The sequence below is a fragment of the Lutra lutra genome, chromosome 9, assembly GCF_902655055.1.
Source record: "Lutra lutra chromosome 9, mLutLut1.2, whole genome shotgun sequence".
In the NCBI taxonomy this organism is placed as follows: Eukaryota; Metazoa; Chordata; class Mammalia; order Carnivora; family Mustelidae; genus Lutra; species Lutra lutra.
In genome coordinates this window covers 143,608,791-143,625,522 of record NC_062286.1, presented here as the reverse complement: position 1 = coordinate 143,625,522, position 16,732 = coordinate 143,608,791, and the positions used below count along the sequence as shown (strand labels likewise).

General features: G+C 64.2%; 1 protein-coding gene across 7 annotated transcripts in view; it reads right to left on the bottom strand.

Annotated features, from left to right (window-relative positions):
* RTEL1 (regulator of telomere elongation helicase 1) overlaps positions 1–16,732 on the bottom strand; it is a 30,972-nt gene that overhangs the window by 443 nt on the left and 13,797 nt on the right. For 2 of the 7 annotated variants that reach the window (XM_047746113.1, XM_047746114.1), the window contains exons 10-34: positions 16,516–16,666; positions 13,554–13,592; positions 13,377–13,455; positions 12,585–12,682; positions 11,955–12,010; positions 9,287–9,361; positions 9,080–9,161; positions 6,878–7,010; positions 6,661–6,774; positions 6,539–6,579; positions 6,300–6,385; positions 6,086–6,163; positions 5,620–5,697; positions 5,054–5,200; positions 4,856–4,971; positions 4,579–4,702; positions 4,342–4,489; positions 3,996–4,156; positions 3,399–3,497; positions 1,941–2,139; positions 1,644–1,784; positions 1,050–1,166; positions 675–908; positions 429–590; positions 45–346 (exon numbers count right to left, since the gene is read on the bottom strand). In XM_047746113.1, the coding sequence (XP_047602069.1) occupies positions 45–346; positions 429–590; positions 675–908; positions 1,050–1,166; positions 1,644–1,784; positions 1,941–2,139; positions 3,399–3,497; positions 3,996–4,156; positions 4,342–4,489; positions 4,579–4,702; positions 4,856–4,971; positions 5,054–5,200; positions 5,620–5,697; positions 6,086–6,163; positions 6,300–6,385; positions 6,539–6,579; positions 6,661–6,774; positions 6,878–7,010; positions 9,080–9,161; positions 9,287–9,361; positions 11,955–12,010; positions 12,585–12,682; positions 13,377–13,455; positions 13,554–13,592; positions 16,516–16,666 (3,060 nt within the window). The remainder of the gene's footprint in view (positions 1–44; positions 347–428; positions 591–674; positions 909–1,049; positions 1,167–1,643; positions 1,785–1,940; positions 2,140–3,398; positions 3,498–3,995; positions 4,157–4,341; positions 4,490–4,578; positions 4,703–4,855; positions 4,972–5,053; positions 5,201–5,619; positions 5,698–6,085; positions 6,164–6,299; positions 6,386–6,538; positions 6,580–6,660; positions 6,775–6,877; positions 7,011–9,079; positions 9,162–9,286; positions 9,362–11,954; positions 12,011–12,584; positions 12,683–13,376; positions 13,456–13,553; positions 13,593–16,515; positions 16,667–16,732) is intronic. The other 5 variants (XM_047746118.1, XM_047746117.1, XM_047746120.1 and 2 more) reach the window with 5 other exon arrangements.

Sequence of the window (16,732 nt, the reverse complement as noted above, 5' to 3'; positions counted from 1 at the left end):
GGTTGGGGACAGCTGTTGGAGGTCTGCAGGGCCCCACTGCCAACCTGGAGGAGCGGACGCCAGCAGGCCTGGCAGCGGTGGAAGTCGCAGGAGGGGCACTGGAAGGGGACCGTGTCCTCCGCCCCACAGCCAGGGCAGGCCAAGCCTGCGGCAAGGGGGCCGCCGTGAGCTCGCGCGGCTTGTCCGCCCCACCCCACCCCCGCAGCCAGCATCCCCGGCGGCCCCTCCCGAGACCTACCCCACTCCGACGGGGCGTGCCTGAGGGGGGCGCTGGGGGGCTGGCTGGGCGTGAGGAAGGCGGAAATCTTGCTCTGGGTCGTCCCACGCTTCTCGCACTGAGGGGCGCCTGGGGACAGACCAGCCAGTCTGACGGGCTTCTCTGCGGTTCCGCCTGCCGGGCTGAGTGGGGCTGGGGGACGCTCGGTTACCTGGCTCGGGAGCGCTGTGGGCGAGGTTGGGAGGCACGCTGGGGCTCCCCTCCTGGGGGCCGGGCACCCCAGTACCTGTGCTCGGGGTAGCCAGGCCCATCAGGTCTGCGCACGTCTGCCGGAAACGCTGCTTGTGGTGGGGTCTCAGGAACATGCCAAACCCTGCGGGGGCGGGGGTCGGGATCAGCCCCACCCCCACCCCCCTCCCCCACCTCCCCCCGCCAAGCTCCCTCTGCGGCCACTTGCTCTGCAACAGGGGCAAGTCCTCAGGCCTGGACGTTGTGAGTGCGGCCACCACAGCCACCACCTTCTCGAAGTCACTGTCCTGTTTGTACGTGGTCAGTGCCGCCAGGAGCTGGCTGCAGCCTGCGGACCCCAGGGCCTTCCGGACATCTGCCAAGTAGGCGCTCACAGCAGGCTGGCCTTGCTTCTCTGCCCCGGGGGCTCTAGGCCCCTCCCTTGGGCGGCTGCTGGGCTCTCCTGGTGAGGAGGTAACAGGTCTTAGACCACGCCAGGGCTCTGGGGGCCCAGAGAGCTCCACGGGCATTCTGGGAACCGCTGCAGAACCAGTGTGCCCCCCACGAGGGTCTTCAGTTCTGTTTCTGGTTCAGGGACGGGTACCTGCGGGGGCTGGTCTGGGGGCCAGGTGGGGCCTGCCTTGGTTCAGGTGCTGTCCAGGGTCCAGCTGTCCTGCTGCACCCCGAGCCAGGGTCAGCTTGGGGTCACACGCCTTCCCTCCTGAAGGCACACAGACACACAAGGAGCCATCCAGCTGGGCCCCGAGGGTGTGGAGTGCCTCCCCGGGAGAAGGCAGGTCTGTCCAAGGGAAGACTGAGACCCACAATCGTCCTCAGACCACAGAAGCGGGACCCAAACCAGAGCCAACTGCTGGTAGGGGGCCGGCAGAGACACACCCCAGTGGACACCGAGCCCAGAAAGGAGACAGGTGACTCTCAGACTGGACGGTCCCCTCCTGGGGGCAAAGGGATCTAAGCCAGGTCCCCATGACACCTGTCCTTGAGAAAGTCCCTGCTCAGGATTCAGCCATTGAATGGGGACAGGAGCTCCCAGGCTCTAGAGGTGCCGTCCCAGTGTGCCTGCGAGACTCACGAAGGGCTGGGCCTGGGCCACACGTACTGGGGCAGGGGGCAGGGGGAGACCCACGAGCAGTTGCCCACCCTGCTCTCGGGGGATGGGTTTGAGGGCCCGGCTCACCGCTGGGGGTCTGCGCCGCCGGGGCCCACGGCCTCTGAGGAAGGCTGAGCTCAGGCTGGGAGCTACAGCCGCGGCCCGTCCGCTGGAGGCACAGCTCCTCAAATCGCTGCTTGTGGTGCGGCCGCACAAACTGGTAGAAGCCTGTGGGGAGGGGCGTCTGGGCCTACGGGCTCCACCGTGCTGAGCTGGGGGGGGTCTGGGATCCTGGGCCACCCGGCCCCACCTTCTCTAGAGAGCTGGGACCACCGCAGACCCTGCTGCCCCCCCCAACAGCTGTGGTGCTGCCCCCCAGGGCACCTTGGAGTAGGCTGTGCTTCTCGGGGTCCTCAGCAAGGAGTGGGCTGAGGCAGGCCAGCAAGGCCTCCAGGTCGTCAGAGCCCTTGTAGTCCCGCAGGGCCCTGGTGAAGGTGTGGAAGCCGGCCGGGCTCAGTGCCTGCTTCATGGCCACCATGAACAGCTTGGCTCTGCCTGTCTGCGCACCGGCGGCCGGGCCCTCCTGCCGGACAGGACAGACGGGCCATCAGGCGGGGCTGCGGTGCTCCCCGAGGGGCCGCCGCTAGCGCAAAGAGCGACTGCTGAGTTCCGGGGCCGAGCTGGGAGGCCAGGGATCGGGCGGCTTCGGGTGAACACAGCCACGCCCCTCAGGGAGCAGCAGAGGCTTCGTGTGGACCTGCCCCCGAGGGCCAGGGCCTCCAGCTTCTCTGCCAAGCGCCCCTGCGCCTACGTGGCAGACAGCCCCGGCTCGGGGTCAGTCAGCTCACTGAAAGGGGTACTCGGTGACCACGGGGGCCTTCACACATCCCTGAGCCTCCTCTGTGCCCTGACGTGGGACCCTCAGCAAGGAAGCCTGGAAAACAGGAAGGAGGGGTCCAGGCCCGATGCCAAGGCTCCTGGCACCCTGCCCACTTCCCGACAGCAGTGCCCCTCCCGGCCCTGCCCAGTTCTTCCCAGAAGCCAAGGAACATGGACAAAGCAAGTGCTGCATGGGGCTTTCCAGAGCTTTCCCGGCTCGGACTAACTCACTAGCCCTTCAGTGCTTTCCTCGGAGGCTGGCTGGGAAGCAGACCCTCCCCACAGCGGGGCATGTCAGCAGCCACACGTGAGCGCTGATGGGCGGGGGGGCTGGCCCGGCTGCCGGCCCCACGCCAAACCTGCCTAAGGGGCAGGGCCTGACCTCTGTGCCGGACGCAGGCATGCCACCCAAAAAGCACTCTCCCGGAAAAGCAACACCAAATGCGAGGCCTGAAGCTGAGCACAAGCGTGTGGGCCTCAAAAGCACAGGGAGCCCCCGCAGCTCAGGGCCACGCTGTGGCGCCCGGCAACGTGAAGGAGGTCGGACAGGGCAGTGCTACTCGGCTGGGCACAAGCTGCTGCTGAGAGCTCCACGGGGCTCTGAAACGCTCCCTAGACAAACCGAGTGAAAGACAGACTTGGAGCCTGGGCGGCGGGGCCCTGGCACGGAGCCGCCCAGATGCCGGGAGCAGCAGGAGACCACGGGGCGGAAGGAGGTCCTGGGAGCCGCAGGGACAGGCTCAGCCGGAAGAGAGGAGGCTGACAAGAGGCTCGTTCGCACGTTCCAGCCAGAGGCGGGGGCGGTGCGGGCCTTGGGGATCCAAGGGCACGGGGCCTCACTGTGCCCCGGGAAGGTAGCAAGGAGGCCCCCTGCCACACGCTCCAGGGCCAGTGTGGGGAGCCAGGCAGCCTGTGGTTCCTGCCCCCCACCCCGTCCCACATGCGTGCCACTGGCTCCCGTACCTGGCGGCCACCGACCACCCTGATCTTCCTCCTTCCTGCTCTCTGTTCCTGCGCAGGCCTCTTGGTGCAGGGGACGCACACAGCGGAGCGGTCTTGTGCCTGAGGGTGACACACTGTGGTCCCGGCCACGCCCTCCGAGCCCCCAGAGCCCCCCTGGGACACTGCAGGGGCCCACAGCTGGGGAGAAGGGCCCTCTCCTGAGTCAGCACCACTAGCCCCCCTTTGCGGGTCGCGGGCTCAGACGCTAGCTGTTACCAGGGACTGGAGGGCGTGGAGGGCAAGGGGGAGGGCTACAACTCCTGCTGAGGCTGGGCTCACCCAGGGCCCAGGAGACAGGGAGGGGCAGGGAGCTTTAGGTCCGGCCAGAGTGAAGGCTCTGGCTGAGCAGCTGTGTCCCCTGACGGCTCAGGGTCCCAGAAAGGGTGGGCCCCTGGTGCGGCAGGAGCCGGACAGCGACCGGCCCATGTCAAGTCCTGAAGAGGCCACGGGGCCGCATAGAGGGAGCCCCAGCTGACAGCCGGGAGCAGGGCAGGCGCGCAGCGTGGCCAGGAGGTGGCAGAGTTGGGGGGGGTGTGCCTGTCTCTGGAGCCCCCGCACCTCCTCCTCCCCGGGGGAGGCCTCGTCCGCAGGTCCCCCGGCCAGCTGCTCGCTGCGCTCCAGGGCGGCCAGCAGTCCCACAGGCCTCGGCTGCGTGAGGCCCTGCGCCCGCTCGTACTCCACACACAGGCTGCTCTCGGTGTCCCCCGTGGCTGGCGATCCTGCGTGGGCACGGGCATCAGCAGGAGAGCCGGTGGCAGGGGGCGTGGTTCAAGTCCGGTCCCCCCTGCCGCCAGCAACACTCGGGCTCAGCCAGGCACTCTGGTCATTGGGCCACAAGTGCCACCAGCCCCAGGCCCCCGCCCTCCAGGGCCCCCCACCTGCCATGTCACCCAGGCACACACACCTGTGGGTCTCCGCCTCAGGCTGGGGACATGCACGTCCAGACTCTTGGCTTTCCTGGCGGAGAGGGGACCAGGCGGCACGGCCACTGAGACAGCACCTTGTCCCTCATCCGGACTCGAGGCAGCAAGCAGTGGAGCTGGCACAGGCAGCTGCACAGTCACGGGGAGGTGAGGGTCCCGCACAGACCCTTCCCCGGGGAGGGCGCGAGCATATGGCCAGCTGGGCGTCAGGGACTCACTGTTTTCTGAGCAGCACGGAAGAACTGGGCCACGTCCCGAATGACGTGGCCAAAACTGTCATACACCTTGACGTGGGGGCGCACCCAGGAAGGCAGCTGGGCTCTGGCATCCGGCTGGGCGAACCTGGCCGGGAGCGGCTGTCAGCTCGGGAGCTCCACCCGCCACCCCACCCCCCAGCCAGGCCCAGACCCAGCTGCGCCAAGGGGAGGACCAGTGCCCGGCGGGTGCCAAGAGGCTGCAGGGCAGGGGTCCTGTGCAAGCTGGAGAGAGCCACACCTGTGGTCACAGAGGAAGATGGCCCCGTAGTCATGGCGATGCCGAATCACCCGCCCGATGGCCTGATTCACAGCCCTGGATGCCTGCTGTCGGTACCACTCGTGCCCCGAGAGGAGCTGTCATGGGTGGGTGGGGGGATTCGGTCACAAGGCCTCCAGTCCCGTCTGCCCACCTCCACATAAGCCTGTGGCCCCTCACCTGGCCTCCAGGCCCACCAAGGCTCTTCAGCTCGTCTAGGAACTGCATCTTGAGAACAACTCGGGGGTCCATGCGTGGAGGGTACGGCAAGCCCGTGACAATCACACCTCGGCCGTTCATGTCCGCGAAGTCCAGGCCCTCACTGGCCTGGGGGGTAGTAGGCACTCTTTTCCCCCCATCTGCCCATGCCCAGAGCCTCAGAGGCACAGGCACCCACATGTGGGCAGGGAGAGGGAAGCCTCCCACCCTGGGCCAGGCCCTCCGTGGGATTCACAGCCCCCAGGGCCTCTCACACTCGCAGAACCCCCTGCCATCCTTCCCACCCGCAGCCCGAGAGGGGCGCTCACTCCCAATGCCAAGAGCCACTGCTTGGGGACGACTGCCCAGCGAGGGACAAGAGAACTACACCGTCCTGACACACGCTTGCTGGACTTGAGGCCCCGGGGAGAGGGTCAGACTGGCCCATCTCACCATGTCACAGCCCCAGGTCACGCACTGCGAGCTTCCCCCAACATAGCCACCTGACGGGCCAATGAGTGTGGGACCCAGGCCCTTGGCAGCCTCACCTTCCCCCGGCACACGGCCAGGAAAGAGGCCCCGCTGGACCCAGGAGCAGCGACTTGTTTGTAGTAGGCGTCCACCACCTGGACGAAGAGACTAGTCAGCTCTTTCGTTTGCGGGAGCGAGACCCCAGGTCTCACCCCCTGAGATGAAAGGCTGTCCGGCTGGGAGGTGGGCCAGCAGGGTTCCAGCAGCTTCCTCACGGCACAGGTTCCCAGGCTGACCCAGGCCTGCTCAGTGTTTCCCAGAAAGCATGGGGGGGCCCAGCGCTGGCGGGTAAGGGAAGGGGGAGCCTCGCTTCAGTGCCGGCCCCTCAGGCACAGGGCCTGCGGTCATCACCCCCAGGCCCAAACTTCCTGAGAGGAGACAGGTCAGGTCCATGCGAGCCTAGCGCTCGCCAGAGCTGCTGGTCAGGGACAGTGGGCAGCCCAGGGTAGCCACGAGGGGCCGCGGAGCCCCGATTGCTCAGACCTCGGAGAAGCCACCTTTGCTCCTCGGCTCCACAAACACAGGCTTCAGGGCCTCCAGCTTCTTGGCAAAGTCATGGGCCTGTGCGAAGAGATGGGGAAAGGGATGCCCGTCGCGCCTGTCACACCTCAGAGCAGGGCACGTACCCCAGCCCTGCCAGACCCGTGGCTGCTTGGGGCTCCCCTCCTGCCCCAGGACACACAGAAGGGGGACGCACCCGCCAGAACTCCAGGCTCTTCTCCATGACGGGGTAGGAAGGGAAGAAGACCAGGAGCCCGTGGGGGACCACGCGGGCGATGTTGCCTGAAAGGGCCGTGGCTCTGCTCAGCTGGAGGGGTGTTCGCAGAGGCTGCCCGTGGTTCCCAACAGGGAGAGCAGGCTTGGCAGGGAGCCCCAGGCACCCCGGAATGGGGTAGGAGCCCAAGACGGAGCTCGGGGCTTCCCACAGGCACTCACCTAGCGCCTTACCCAGGGAGGACAAGCACACATCTGAAAACCTGCACAAAGCCAAGAGCCCATGGTCACAAGGGGCGAGTGGCCCACAGCCTGCCCACCTCCTCATCCACCAGGCCCCCTACCGTCTGTCAAAGGCAGAACTCAGCTGGGCTCCGTCGGGGCCTTTGGGGACAATCCCCACCCAGATCTGCTGTTTGCTGACGACGTGTGGGTTCTCCAGGCAGACGGGGAAAGGGCTGGGAGCAGCAGGGGGGCCCCTGTGAGGTCCTGAGCCCCAGCATCCTCAAGCCGAGGCCGGCCTTGGGACCCCCACCCCACAGGGCCTGGGGAAGCCCTTACATCTGCATCTCCAGAGCCAAGGAGGACACGGGGGCCAGCGTGCCGCTGGTGAGGATGACGGAGCGGACGCCCTGGCGGACCAGCTCTCGCATGCTGTGGCCGGGGCTGAAGCACCAGTAGCTCAGAACCTTCCCTGTGGGATGAGCGGGAGGCTGGGCTGGCCACGCTGGGCCCGGCAGCCCCCACACACAGGTCTGAGCAGGGGGGGCCCTGCCTGAGCCTTGAGCCAAGTGCCCCAGGTGTCCTGGGAGTGGAAGCAGATCCAGAGCGGGCACCCAGGGGCAGACACTGGCGTCACCTCTAGAAAGGATGGCCAACCCCAACCCGGACTTGCACAGAGATGGACACGTGGCTGGGGGCACAAACGACAGGCACGGTGGCTGCCATCACAGGCCACTGGCCGAAGGACACGAGAAGCAGAACCCAACCTCCGCTCGCCAAAGAGGCAGCAGGAGCCCACGTTCGCCCGGAGGCAGGCGCCGGCAGTGGCGTCGTCATCCACATTCACTGGGAGCCTGTCTCCTACTGGCTTCCAGCTGATTCTGGAAGCTTAGGGCATCACAAGAGCACGAGCAGAACTTCAAACAGGGGCCTAAAGTCCAGGCTAGCTCACGGGGCAGCAGGGACACTTCCAGTAAAGAACAAACCACTTTCTGGGGCCAGAAAAGCCTTTTCCACCTTCGGGTCAGGATCAGCCCTGTGACGGGGAAGGCTGTGGGGGCGGGGAGCTGGCCCTTCTCTGTGCAAGGCCCGGGGACAGGGCCGGCCCTCCCCGCACTCACGTACATCCTAGCTTCTCGGTAAGGTCAGTAAAGAACCAACTTCCTAAAAACGTCCAGCCCAGGGAGCGGCTATTTCTGAGAACTTACATGCTCTCTGAGCTGCCCAGAACACGGGACGCCACACCCCACTTGGCCTTGGTACCTACACACCCTGCCCCTGCCTACGTTCCATGGAGAGAGAACTCAGATGTAGGGAGAGGCCTCGGGTGCTGGCACGAACCGCTTCCTGTGACCTCACAACTAACGAGTGAGGGGTGCACTGGCCTCCCCGGCTCTCACAGAAGCTACTTCCTGCTCTGAGAGGCTGGTGACCCGCCAAGATCACACTGTGAGCCTCCCTGGTTGGCACTGGCCTTGTCCGTGTTCCCAGCCCTGCTTTTCCTGTGCAAGGGCATGGCTCCAAGAGGGACTGCGGCCGGCAGGTCTGGAAGGGGTGTGTGGGTGCGGCTGGGGGGTTAGGCCTGGAACACAGGCAGGCAGGGCTGTGCCACCACTGATGAGTGGCCAGGACAGGAGGCACAGCTGACCTTAGGACCCACTGCCCGACATGTATTCTGCAAACCCCACTCAAAACGCCAAGTTGCAGGGCGCCTGGGTGGCTCAGTGGGTTAAGCCTCTGCCTTCGGCTCAGGTCATGATCTCAGGGTCCTGGGATCGAGCCCCGCATTAGGCTCTCTGCTCGGTGGGGAGCCTGCTTCTCTTCTCTCTCTGCCTGCCGCTCTGCCTGCTTGTGATCTCTGTCTGTCAAATAAATAAAATCTTTAAAAAAACAAAAACAAAAATCTCCAAGTTGCACCGAGTGCTGAACTCTGCCTGGGGTGGCCAGGACGCTCACCAGGGCTAGAAGCCATGGGGACAGACACCCTGGCCAGGAAAAGTCCAGCTACACCAAAAGCCACAGGATGTCTGGCACAGACCCCACCCTCCTGTGTCACAGCAGCCCCAGCTCTAGGACATGCAGAAGCCGGTAAGACCAACAACGTGGAGAGAGCATGATGTGGGGCGAGGCCTGACCTCACAGGGGGGGCCAAGAGAACCGGCACCGCGGGAACCTGGGGGGCCATCAGACACGACCGTGGGGCCCGAACCCGCCCCTCCTGGGCCTGCTGGGTGGGACGGCACTCAAGCAGCACACCCGGGGTGACGAGAACGTGCCCAGGCCCCCTGCAGGCAGGCCCCACGTGCGGGGTACTGACCACAGCTCAGCTTGGCAGCCTCCCGGCAGGTGAGTCCGGGCAGGCTCTGGGCCATCGGCCCGCACTGAAGTCTGTCTCCAAGGGCCCTGGCAAGGCATGAGCTGGAAGGTCACTTGGGGCGGGTGCACTCGGGCAGGGGCCTGGAGACCCGCAGCGAGACCCGCGTCTGCGCTGAGGCGGAGTGGGGAGTGGGTTCCTTCCTCCCCCAACAAGGGGCACCGTACCTTGCTTTCTGGCTGCTGTGGTGTTCCAGGCATCTGACCGCTGAGCCTTCCTCTGGTGCCCGACATCAGGGTGGATATGTACCTGGAGGGACAGAATGGACAGATACCCTGAGACCCAGCCCAGGAATCCCACGTCCTGGGGGCAGCCCCCACCTTGTAGGACTGAGACCCCCACCCAGAGCTCCCTGCCTGGGAGGCAGCCCCTACCTTGTAGGACTGAGAGACCCCAGGTCCCACCATGGAACCGGGCACGCCCTCAGCAGGGTCTGCAGTGAACACAATCTGGAAAGCGGGTGTGGGGGGCAATGTCAGCAGGACACAACGGAGGCCACTACTCCTGCCAAGTGGTCCCCAGACAAAGGAGATGGATGCTCAGGGTGCGGTAACCCCCTGCCCCAGCCCTGAGCGGCCTGCACCCTCTTGGGGGGCGCTCACATCTGCCTGTCCTCTCCCCCATCCTTGCAGGCGCCCTCCTTGGCAGCCGGGCCACATGCTCTCATGGGGTGCAGGCCCGGGGCAGTCGGGGGGCCAGGGGAAGGACCTAGTTCACCCCAGAAGTAAAAAGATAAAAATGACCCTGAACTCAAGTAACGGGAGCCGTGCCCTCGCCCAGGGCAGCGAGCTGAGAACAGGCCGCTGCTGGGGACATACCACCTGGGGAGCAGGCACGGGCACCGCAGCTGCAGACGCCATCGTGCTCTGCTTCGAATCCCCACAGGAGCAGGTGACAGACTTTCAGAACTAAGAAGAAAACCAAGTCAGACAGCACCCTCGGTGACCAACAGAAAAATCAGGAGGGGGTGCCCCATCCTGCCTGATGCCCGGGCCGCGACGGGGCCGTGCCAGGGGCCTGAGGACCACTGGCTTCCTGTCGGAGCCGGCTCGGCGGGGAAGCAGGGCCCACGCCATCCTGCGACGCCAGTCCTGTCCCTCCCACAGCCTCTAGCCCAGGTCGGCCGCAAACGCACGTTCTCAGGCTCCCTTGCGACGCAAATGTGGGGAGACGCGAGGCTTCAGCCTGACAGCCCCTCGCGCATTCACCACAGCCCACTGACCCCCTGCGGTCCCGGGCTGGCCCAGGGCACCCACCTTGCCCCAAAGCCGGCTATGGGGACTCCCCCCGGCAGGAGGGGACATGGCAGAGTGAGACACAGGCCCACAGGCAGCACCAGGTGGCCACGGACCCTGAGCCACCTGCCAGGCCTGCCGCGAGCAGCTGCCACAGGAAAGGCCTAACGCATGGGGTAAGGGGTGCTCGGCCCCAGCGCACAAACAGGCGCTCTGGGGGGGAGGGCCAGGGGCCTGACGGCCAGGAGCTGCAGACAGGGGCCGGGGGGCCCAGAGACCCGACGGTCACAAAGGGCCGTGGCTCCGGGCAGCAGCAGTCTGGGGTGCCTGCTGTACCCTCACAGAAGTGCTGGGAGGACGGCAAGGCAGAGCCTGGCACCTCGGGGACAAGGCTAGCCCTCACATCACACTCGAGGGCACGGTGCCCCGGCACTCAATCACAGCACTGGCAGGGTCTCCACAGGCTGCGGGACATATGCCCTGGGCTGCCGGGTCACCCCCTCCCGACAGCCCCTCCCGATCTCCAACATCGGGCCGTACAGACACAGGGCGGCTGCCATAAACAAGGCCGTGCCTGGACCCGGGGCCCTCCCGCCCTCTGAGCCCTCACACAGCAAGGGGCACCCTGGGGGCTGGGGCCCCCCTGGCCAGGCCCCGAAGCACAGGCACAAGTGCCCGGCTGGCAGTCACTCACACCACAAAGCACGGGGCCTCCTGGGTCGTGGTTTCACTGAGGACCTCTGGCCACCAAAAGTCCTCTTCCAAAAGGCCTAGCGCGGCGAGAGAGGGCCCTCAGCCGGCCTGGCAGCCACCCAACCGAGGGAAACAGAGCCTGGCTCGTCCACCTGAACCAAGGAAATGGCTCAGCTGGGCCCGAGGACGGCTGGACACAGGTCAGAACACTGGGGGGCAGGAAGCAGCCATGTCCACAGACCCTGAGGTGTGTCCTGTCCCTACTGGTTGCCTGGCCAGGGAAGGAGACGGTTTGCATGTGGTAGGAGGGGCTCAGCGAGCCCTGGGGGCTGCTCCCCGCCCCAAAGTGGACCCCAGAGGACATGCCGATCACCCTGCCAACTCTGAACGCCAGGCCCGTGGGCTCCACCTGGGTTCACAGGCATTGCCCAACGCACTCCCCCTAAAAGTCTGAATGCGTCTCTGCTTGGGCAGGCCTAGGGACCAGATACGGGGTTGGGCAGACAGAGCCTATGCCCTTTCTGCCCTTTCATTCTCTAACTGGCTCATGCTTCGACTTTCCTCTGAAAAGCTGGTTCAAGAAATAACTTGAGGGAGCGCCTGGGTGGCCTCGCTGGTTAAGTGTCTGTCTTCGGCTCAGATAATGATCTTAGAGTCCCAGGACTGAGCCCCGGATCTGGCTCCCTGCTGAGCGGGGTGTCTGCTTCTCTCTCTGCCCCTCCCCCTGCTCCTTCTCTTATTCTCTCAAATAAATAAATAAAATATTAAGGGAAAAAAAAATAAAACAAAAAACTTGAGAGAAAGTGAGGGCAGATAGCAGGGTAGCAGACACTGAACCTATATGAAAACCAGGGGACTCTGCCAGGCCCTCGTCCCACCTGCCCCTGAGCACCTATTCCGGACAGGATTGACCAGAACAGCCAAGCATGGCCTCTCCCCCAGGGCCTAGCAGTGCGCCTTCAGGGCCAGAGGAAACATGTGTCAGGGGCCGTTGATTCAAAGCCTAGGTCTTCCCCGCCAAGACCGAGTCCGTAACAGCTCCAGGATGAGAAAGCATCCCTTAGCTACCGTCAGGAAAACAGACGCTGCATCTTTGCGGCGAGGCCGCTCCTACCTGGATGATATCCGAGAGCTTCTGCAGGCCTGCTGTGCTGGTGAACGGCCCCGTACCTGTGGGAGCAGCAGCCACTGGCCATCCCACACCCCCACCAGGGGAGCCACCAGACCCCCCCACCTTCAGGACCCGCGAGCAAGCTCAGCCTCAACCCCCTGTTAGTGTGGGGCGCGCCCTCGGGCGGTCAGTGGGATGAGAAAAAGAGGCTCTGTGGTCAGGCAGGGCTGGCACTGCCAGGCCACCCCCAGGGCTGGAGGACAGCAAGGCTGGTCAGAGATGACAACAAGACCTACCCAGCAGAAAGGGGCCCGCAATGCAGCCTCAGCCTCAGGGTGGAAACAGGATGGGGGTGGGGGGACGGTGAGGAGAGACGCTGGTGGGACCCGTGGCCCGCTGGCCCACCACGTCCCTCACCGTTCTCCCTTTAAAGGGGCTGACCAGGAAACAGAAAAGCTAGGCTGTGCTTTATAAAACACGCCCGTCCGAGGGCACTGATGCCCGCACATCGCAGCCAGGAAAGGAGCTCTGGGGTGACATTCCCGCCTAGAGCTGCAGCAGGCTGCGGCCCTAGGACAAGGCCCGGTGTGGGGGCCAACGCAGTGGCAGCTGCAGGGCGGGCTGGGGACTCACGTCCTGCCAGGTGCTGGATGATCTGGTCCAGGGAGTCGAGGATGCAGCCTTTGGTCTGAAGCGTTATCTGGGCCTCGGCAAACAGCTCGAAGATGTAGCTGTGGAGGAGAGAGGCTCAGGCAGGGCCCCGGGCTAGGCTCAGGAGCTGCTCACAGCCAGAGGCCTTTGAAGCTCCCTTCCCTCAGACACCAGACCGGAGCCCTCTCCGGGCCCAACCCAGAGGTGAGGGAGGCCTGTGCCCTCAGGGGAGCCGGAGCGCGGAGGAAAAGGCAAGCCCCCAAGGGCAGCTCTGGGAGGCAGGCAAGTCCTGCCGTCTGGGCCTCGGAGGCGTGGGTGGGGCTGGCCAAGGAGCCTGGCTCATCTGTGGAACAAGTGGGAGCCCTGTGAGGCTCTGAGCACAGCGCAGCAGACGGGCCTGGGAAGAAGGCAGGCAGCAGTGCTCCAGCACATTCTAGAATATTCCATGCCTCCAGAACCCGAGCCCGGATCAGAGCTACCACCAACCACAGGACGCGATCCCTTGTCTACCTTTGGGAGACACACCCAGCCGCCCTGTGCCCTGGTCAGAGCCCTCCCAGTCCACGGAGGCTGCAAGGGGTGGCTGGCGGGGTGGGGGCGGGGGGCGGCTGGGCCAGTAGCCACGCCTGCGTACACAGCACCCTGAGACTCCCAAGACAACCTAGCGCACAGACAGTAGCCCCTCACAGGCCACTGAAACCCACCCAGACCTCACAGGCGTGGGGGCGGGGCAGGTGGACCCCAAGGAGCGCCTGGCACACCCACTCCCTTTACCTCCCTGGCTTGGTGACGCCGCTGTGGTTCCCAGGCAGCTCAACAGCATCGATGGCCCCCTCTAGGCGAAGCAAGATCGCTGCGGGGCAAGGTGTCCATCAGGCGTGCCCCCCACCCTGCGGGCCCTGGCGTCAGGCGTGCCCGGCCCGGCAGCCGTGGGGGAGGGGTGGCACTCACCCTTGAGCTTTGCGAGGTCTTGCAGCTCCAGGTGCAGCCCTGGGGGAGCAGCAAACACGTGGTCACGGGCTCCGTCCACCCACTGGGCCCCAAAGAGCAGGAATCGGGCTGGGTTCCTGCCTGTTCCTCCAAGTAGGCGTGGCACAGAGACAACCACAGACGAGCACACGAGGCTCTGAGGTCCCCACAGCCCAAACGGCGGCCAGCAGCAGCACTGCAAGCGCGGGGACACGCTGTGGGCACGCTCACGTGTGGGGACACACTCCCTGGCCCGGTTCACCGGAGACCCAGGACAATGGCTGAGCCAGCAACCAACAAGGGTCCCTGTGGCCACATGGTGGGTTCTCGAGAGAACACCTCCCAGGAGACGAGACCGGGGCTCCCTGGAGATGTGGCTGATGGCCAGGGTGGGACAGGAAGCGTGGGAGTGAGTGAGCAGCATCCCGACCCCCCTCAGCGCCTGGTGGGGCCATGGGAACGGCTGAAGAAGGGACCCCTGAGTTCAGCGATGACGAGGCTTATGGTGGACTGACACCAACGTCTGTGTTTAAACACAAGTACACCGGTGACATTAAGAACTACTCACCTCCTGAGGGGAACAAAGGATAGACCACAAGTCAGGATTAAATTCAAAGTCCCAAACCAGAAAACCGGAAAAATGTCCGGCCTCCATCCAGCCTTTCCTGTAATAACGGTGCCACAAAGCAACACCTGTGGCGAAGAGCGTCTTTATAAAACTGTCCCTCCCAGTAAACGGCGTGACACAGTTGGCGCATCACCATCTTGCCTTCCCCCAGCACGGAGCACGACAACATTCCCGCAGACACGCCAAGAACCAGACCCACCAGCACGCCTCCCAACAGGAAGACACGCCACCCCTCGGCCTGGCCTGTGACGAGAGGCCTCAGGAGAAGCCACGCTGTCCTCAATCTTCCGCCACGGGGGCCCAGCGGTGCAGGTCCGTCTCCCGGGCCCGCCTCGTGCCTCTGCACGTGCTGACCACTGGGACGTCTACTCTGAAGAAGCGTCTCTTCCCGGCTTTTGCCTGTTTCCGACTGGGTTGTCTTCTCCTCGAGTAGTAAGAGCTTCTGAATATATTTTGGACACAAATCCCTCATCAGACCCATGACCCACCAGAAATCCCTGCCGCAGCAGGGTGTGAAAACGTGCTGTCCGTGTGCTCTCCTCCCAAATCCCAGAGCCACCCCCGACCCCAGCACACCCAGGAGAAAAGCAGACACCTCCCAACTAAGGCACATTCCACAGAAGGCTTCACCGAGCCTCCCCCAACTGTGGAGGTCATCAGGAACAGGCGAGGTGCGAGAAACTCAGACCAGCACGGACTGCGGAGGGTGGCTAGCGCCCTGGGGTCTCCTGGGACAGAACAAGGACATCACACCCGTTAGGACCACCACTTCCAAGCCAAAATACACATTCCTCAAACAACTGGAAAAAACGTTCCATTTCACTTCTGAGAGAAGAGCACATCAAGACCGCACTGAGAGCTGTTTCCATCTGGGAGACCGGCACGCGTGCAAAGGCCCAGGTCGCACCCTGCTGGCCAGGCCCCCCAGCCACCACACAGGCCGGGTTCAGCAGCACAGCAGCGCGCTTCCCGGCTGCCCCCAGCCCCGAGTCCCGGAATGGACCCAGGGTTGCGTCCACCCCAGGTCACTCAGAGAGCCCTGCTGGTAATCACGGAATGCTGGAAACAACCCAGTGTCCCACAGACGGAGCCAGGACCCCCGCTGCAGGGAGGTGGCAGCTGAGGAGAGGGGAGCTTCTGTATGGGGGGGGGCTCTGCAGGACGCATGAGGCATGAACACAGCCAAGTGCAAGTGCGCGTACAAGGGACAGCAGGGCTCCGTGTGCAGCAGAGAGGAGTAAACTAAATGTGCTCGTGTCCGCTCCTTCTGGGGGGAAACAGAGCCCAGCAAGGACAAACCAGAACCTAGCAAGACACTTCCCTCAGGTATCTCGACTTCCAGAACCACGGTCACGTGTCAGACACCCAAGGGCAACCCAACTAATAAAGTCAACAAGAAGCAGTGCGGAATAAGAAATGACCCTAAAATGACCACACAGGTGCAGCGGGAGGGACGCAGGGACAACCAAGGACACCGCAGCATCGTCTTCTGACCAGCACTCAGACTCAGGCCAAGAAGGCAGCAACACGCAGCTCCGGGAAGCAAGCTTTCCTTCCTCACAGTGGGCATCTGCTCTCTGGAAAACTGCAGAACCTTCCAGGACCGAACAGACAAATGAGACGCACAGGAAGGACGGAGACACTGATGAGGCTGGGGAGGGAGCGAGAGCGAGGCGCGTGGCTCTGGACAGCGCGAGAGCGAGCGCGGGAGCTGTGATGCCGCTCCGGCCGGGCCCCTCCCATGCGGTGCAGTGAGCAGCCGGATCCCCCGGGCTTCAGAAACGAGAGGCGTCCGGACATGAAACCCATCACTTTGCAAACATTACAGCAATCAGTAATTCAGGGAGGAACTGCTCGTGGATGCCACAGGCTGCGCAGGAATTACAAAGGGAAGAAGGAACTTCACAACAGAAAAACCTGGTAGTCATCACTTCACGGGGTGATCAAAGTGGGCATCAATGCAGGGCCAAGTCCACACTGAGCAGGGAGCCTGACGCGGGGCTCGATCCCAGCATCCTGGCAGCACGGCCTGAGCTAAAGGCAGCTGCGTAACTGACTGAGCTACCCGGGTGCCCCTACTTTTCTTTTGTATACAGTAAAGTCTATACCGACTGGGAAAATACAGAAACATCTTTAGAAAATGCCGGGTTGGCTGGGTGGTACCTACTTCCTGGTCTGTGAGGGCCCAAGAAAACTCTGAAAGTCCATACTGTCCCCAAACGATGACCTGAAGGGCGGGCCCTGGGAAGACTCAGGCCTCCAGGACCCCCGAGAGCACCTTGCAGCCCGTCTCTCCGTTCCCACCTATAAGCTCACCTGGGTTGGCAGCTGCGCTGAACTCCACGTGGAGCTCGCCCTGCTGGGCTGCCTTGGTCTGCTCCTCCAGAACCTGGTCTAGGACATCCAGTCCTGAAGCCAAATCATGCGGGGTCAGGTCAAAGGACGCCGTCTCCTCGCACATCTTCTCCTGGGAGTCCAAGCACATCCATTAGGCTATAGCCAAACGGGGGCAAGGACTCGGGGACCCAGGAAG